Genomic DNA, 5,517 nt, shown 5'->3' with positions numbered 1-5,517 from the left:
CCAGTTGCTTGAGTAACTGTTTTTTGGCATAAATACAGATAGCAATACAAAACATAGTGTATATATATAGTGGGCATAAAATATATAACGTTATATATAGGCATAAAATGAAGATGAAAATCCCCTCTCTTTTTACAAATCATATCACACAGCGTAAATACTGGGTCAGGTGAGATGCAGAAGATGAAATGATGCTATAGAGAGAAGAGGATGCTGTGCGTTCACCTGTACATGCACAGATGCCCTGTATGTACATGTACACATTATATATTACGTGCAGGAAAAATTCACAGCCTTCCCTCCCTTCCCTACAATATTACATACCATAAACACTGGGTCAGACATAGAGATGGGGATAATATAGAGCAGGAGGATGTTACTTCTTCACCTGTACATGCACAGTTGCCCTGTATGTACATGGGTACATTATATTACATGCGAGGGAAAAAAGCATAGTGTCCCCTCCCTTCCCTACAATATTACACACCGTAAATACTGGGTCAGACAGGGAACTGTGAAGGAGATGGGGATAATGTAGAGCAGGAGGATGTTGTGATGTGTTCTTACCTGTACATTCACAGATGCCCTGTATGTACATGTACATGTATACATTATATATTACGTGAGAAAAAAACACAGCCTCTCCTCCCCTCCCTACAATATTACATAGCGTAAATACTGGGCCAGACATAGTGATGGGGATAATATAGAGCAGGAGGATGCTGTGTGTGTTCTCACCTGTACATGCACAGATGCTCTGTATGTTTGTACATACATTATATATTACGCGAGAGAAAAACACAGCCTCTCCTCCCTTCCCTACAATATCACACAGCCTAAATACTAGGTCAGACATGAATGTATGATGCAGAAGATGAGAATTATGTATAGAGGAGCTTGTTCACCTGTACATGCACAGATGCCCTGTATGTACATGTATACATTACATTACATGCGAGGGGAAAAAATCACAGCCTTCCCCTCCCTTTCTTACAATATTACATAGCGTAAATACTGGGTCAGACATAGAGATGGGGATAATGTAGAGCAGGAGGATGTTGTGATGTGTTCTCACCTGTGCTTTCTTCATCCGAAGCCTCGGTGATGTCCTCCGTGAGAGCGGCGTCCATGAGAGAGATCCTCGCCCCGCCCTGAGTACCAACAACACAAGAGCCGTGAGAGAGGTTTTCGTTCCCTCTCCGCTACCCGCAGCGGCCGGCCGCCATGTTTAGTTTACACCGCAGATATCCGGGGAGGGTGGAAGGGCATTCCAGGCCGCGACAGCATCACGCCGAATTCGTAATAATAATAATAATAATAATAATGATATCAGAACTGTTTAGTATTGCTGTGCGGCGGCGCTAGCTAGCTCGGGTTTTGCGAGCGGCCGTGCCGTCATTTTTTCTCGCTCCGTTCGGTTTGTTGTCGCACGTGACGTACGGCCCGCCGGCTCTGACGTCGGGCGTTGCTAAGACGGACAGAACACAGAATCAAAATGGCGGATCGAATGTCCTTGAGAGACAGAGAGAACGAGAGAGAGAGAACAGGAAAATTAACCCCTTTGCAATTAGGCAGGGATGCTGTTTAGGCCTTGGTAACAACTCTGCAAATTTTAAAACGATCACAGCGCATTCGCAACACATAAAAGGCATGATTGGTTTGCGGTGAACATAAATAATTCTTTGCGGTAATTCACATTCACCTCTTAACCTCATAAACAAATCGTCATGGTTTCCATAGTCAGGAATATACGAGGGCAGGGATGATGCTCCGACTTTTGTAACAATACTGCAAAATTCAAAATCGGGTCTTCGCAATATAACGTTACATTATATGCATGATTTGTAGTAAACATAATTCTTTGCGGTAATGCACAATAACCTCTTAACCTATACCGCCGAACGTCATAAACAAATCGTCTACGATTAGGAATAAATGGGGTCAGGGATGCTGGTCTGACTTTCGTAACAATACTGCAAAATTTAAAATCGTTCCAGCGCTTTCGCAAAGCATAACAGTGACATTTTGTGGTGTATATAATTATTTGTGGTGATCCGCAATAACCTCTTAACCTATGCCGCCGGACGTCATATACAAATCGTCATGGTTTCCACGGTTAGGAATAAATTAGGTCAGCCAGGGATGCTGTTCTGACTTTTGTAACAATTCTGTAAAGATTGCAAATAATCCCTGCGCTAATTCGCAACACAGCACGCAGGATTTGTGAAGATAATCCCTAGAGGTAATCCGCATTTTTATCCTACGCCTCCGAACGTCATAAATAAACCGTCGTGGTTTAAACAGCCAGTAATACATGAGCTCTATAGCTATTACGGTTAGCCTGGGTGCCAGACGCTGGCGTTCATAAGCGATAGATTTTTTTGGTGGGAAGAAGCCCTAATGTCCGCTACTGTATCCGCCGCCAACCCCAGGCTGCCCCAAACCCTTTGGACGAGAAGAGATAACAAGAGCCAGGGTGCCAAATCGGGGTCAGCGGGGCGTGTGGCTTCCCTGGCCGAGGGGTTATCTCTCATTCGCGGTAGGGGCTACCACCCAGGCTACTTACGCTGGGCAGTGATGCTCTCTGTGATCTTCGTAACAATTTTGTAAAACTTAAAATCGTTCCAGCCGGCTTCGCAACGTAAAATGCATGATTTGTGGTGAAGATAATCCTCAGCGGTAATCCGCATCCACCTCTTAATCTCTCCTTCATGAATAAGTCCCCATGGTTTCCACAACCGTGCATACATAAGGTCTACAGCCCTGCTCAAGTCTTTTGGTTACCGTGGATATTGTCGTATGAACCTACGTAAATATCTAGGGACGTGCAACGTGCAACATGGGAAGGTGCTGCTTTATTTTTCGATCTATGGTTTATTTGAGAGCAATTTTAGCGGGCATAAAAATTACCATCAGTGATCATTATACAGCATAGGTCGCCTAGGCATCCTATTATGGCCCAAAATGGTACGATAGGAGCAATGAAGTCAACATACCAGGCTGGTTCAAAATTTAAACAATGAATTTTGAACTTTTAATGATAGCATTGCATTGAAAGATGGAATAACTGTAGCAACTAAGATGAGAAGGACTGTTTTCAACTGTTCAGGGCAAAATATGAGCATCCTGCAGCTGATTCTGATCTTTTTTTTTCAAATAAGAAAAAAATGAAGCGGGCGAGTCCGGTAACCAAGAAATTAAATTGGTGCGGCCTATGGAGGCTATGAGCACCGTACGCTTATACCGGGCCAAGCCGCAATGTGTAAACGATACGCGGTTTTCCCATTGTGAAGTGGTTTCACAATAATCGCGTTGTGGTAATAATAATAAATCAGTGTGACGTGTTTGCTTTAATCCCAGTCAGGCTTTTCTATAGTGGCTTGCGATGTTCTGAATGGATAATGGGCTGTTTGTATTCCGTACCCACGGGAATCGCCGCGACACAGATACTGTAATATGTGCGCCTACATACTCTCCAAGCAGAGGTTGATGGTGGAAGATCGTTTGCTTTTTATATATGGCCCTTTTTTGTCGCTGCTACTACCACCACCAACCTCTGCCTGCACTCGCACAGAGAGGAGCACTTCTTTTCAAAAATTTTAAAAAGATTTTTTTACAAGCCTCCCGAAGCCTGGTAGAGGCTATCCGCATCGCGCTACAGCCGCCTCCCGAAGCCTGGTAGAGGCTATCCGCATCGCGCTGCAGCCGCTTCCCGAAGCCTGGTAGAGGCTATCCGCATCGCGCTACAACCGCCTCCCGAAGCCTGGTAGAGGCTATCCGCATCGCGCTACCACCCCGCACATCGCGTCACCTGCCCGCCTCAGATGGCGGGAGATTTTTACCCGCGCAATTCCTCTCACATCGGTTGCTAGACGACCAGGCGACCCGAACCGCGCCGGGGTTTATGCGGCTTCGGCTTCCGTCGGGTAATCAGGGCTGTGCCATTACACGCCGAGGGGAGGTCAGGATAATTTCTTCGGCAGCAGTACTATGATTGTATCCATAACCATGCCTGAATGGGTTGGGATTAGGCAAGGTCTCCACGTCTCCAGGAACATAGTCAGACTATGGCATATATTTGCCCCTAGATACTTTTCTGTATAGCTGTTCCCTTTTTACCTCGGGGCTCTCGTATCTTTTCTGATAATGATAATAATAAAAGTAATATTATGTGTATCTAGCTTATAATCTAGCTTTTTTCACATTTTGAGAGTGTAAAGGTATATTCAAAATGGCGTTGTGAACACAACACATTGAAATAAACACAACTAGTGACTTAGCTTGTTAAAGAGGTTTTAATGATAGGTCATCATACATAGTACAATGCTAACGTTGCTAACAGATTTACAAACAAATATAAGGATGTGCAAATTACATAATTCTGCTCAGACACAGACACAAACATAGCCCGGTTAGCTTTGGTCCTCTTCCAACTGTCGCTATAGAGCCACAATGAGTTTTATCTTTTTTATGAGTTATGTCGATGATGATGCAATGCCTTGCCGCAAAATGACATTGTGCTAAGCAGACAATCGCAATTCTTTCATGGATGTTACTCCAGATACAAATATTAATCATTTTGTTGCAAACGGCGCCCGGTCTAGTTGGCCTGGAAGCGTTGCATGCTGAGACTGGATTTTACTCGACAGTCCATTTCCAGCACACGCCCACACATACATGTAAAACACACACGCACGAACGCACATACACATACACACATACACACACACACACACACACACACACACACACACACACACACACACACACACACACATACATACATGTACATGCAAACACAAACACATACTGCTACTGCTATCAGCAGTCTCATAATACAACTGAGCATACAACAGGATAGCTCAGTTTCAACTTGAACAAATCAAATTTGAGCTTAAAAATTAAGTACAAAGATAATTGAAGAGTCCATTGTTCAAGTTTAAGTTTATTTTTCAAAGGAAAGACTCACACAGACCAAAAGAAGAAGGGTTGTTCTCTCAGGAAAGACACACACACGAACACACAGACACATACAGAGGAGTAGTTCTTGCTCACCTTGCGCACTTTGCTGAGGTACAGCTTGCCTCCCGACCCTCTGGTTGTGATGATGAGGTGTTGGGAGAAGAGGAAACACTGCCGGGCGGACTCCTTCTCCTTGTTACTCAGGCGGACCCGGGAGGAGGACCGGCCCCGGTCAACAGACAGCTGCACCAGGGTTCCTGCACATAAAACACATATAAAAGCATGAATATTCACCTGAGTTGGTAACTTACATTGAAGAGCAAAACTACAACTCAAGAACACAAAATCCATTCTTTATGCACACCTTAAAGCATGCGCTAACATTGATGTTCGCAAAGCTCTGTACACCACATTGGTTAGGAGCAATCTTGAATATTGTTCTAACCATTGATCTCGTAAGCTCGGATCTGGATAAGTTTGGACTATCCAGACTTGTGCCAGAGCATGGCTCTGAATAAACAACAGTTTTGAACACAAGAAGCTGTTCGTACCCAT

At 44.3% G+C, this 5,517-nt stretch overlaps 1 protein-coding gene across 1 annotated transcript in view; it reads right to left on the bottom strand.

The window, feature by feature from the left end:
• The window catches only part of LOC109463496 (ras-specific guanine nucleotide-releasing factor 1-like), a 26,143-nt gene extending 20,626 nt beyond the window's left edge, over positions 1–5,517 (bottom strand). The window contains exons 1-3 of the mRNA XM_019760331.1: positions 5,514–5,517; positions 5,056–5,219; positions 1,076–1,151 (exon numbers count right to left, since the gene is read on the bottom strand). Of these exons, the coding sequence (XP_019615890.1) occupies positions 1,076–1,151; positions 5,056–5,219; positions 5,514–5,517 (244 nt within the window). The remainder of the gene's footprint in view (positions 1–1,075; positions 1,152–5,055; positions 5,220–5,513) is intronic.

This window comes from Branchiostoma belcheri, unplaced genomic scaffold (assembly GCF_001625305.1).
Source record: "Branchiostoma belcheri isolate BF01 breed outbred unplaced genomic scaffold, Haploidv18h27 scaffold127, whole genome shotgun sequence".
Lineage (NCBI taxonomy): Eukaryota > Metazoa > Chordata > Leptocardii > Amphioxiformes > Branchiostomatidae > Branchiostoma > Branchiostoma belcheri.
The sequence above is the reverse complement of the archived record's forward strand: the minus strand, read 5'-3'. Positions and strand labels throughout refer to the sequence as shown.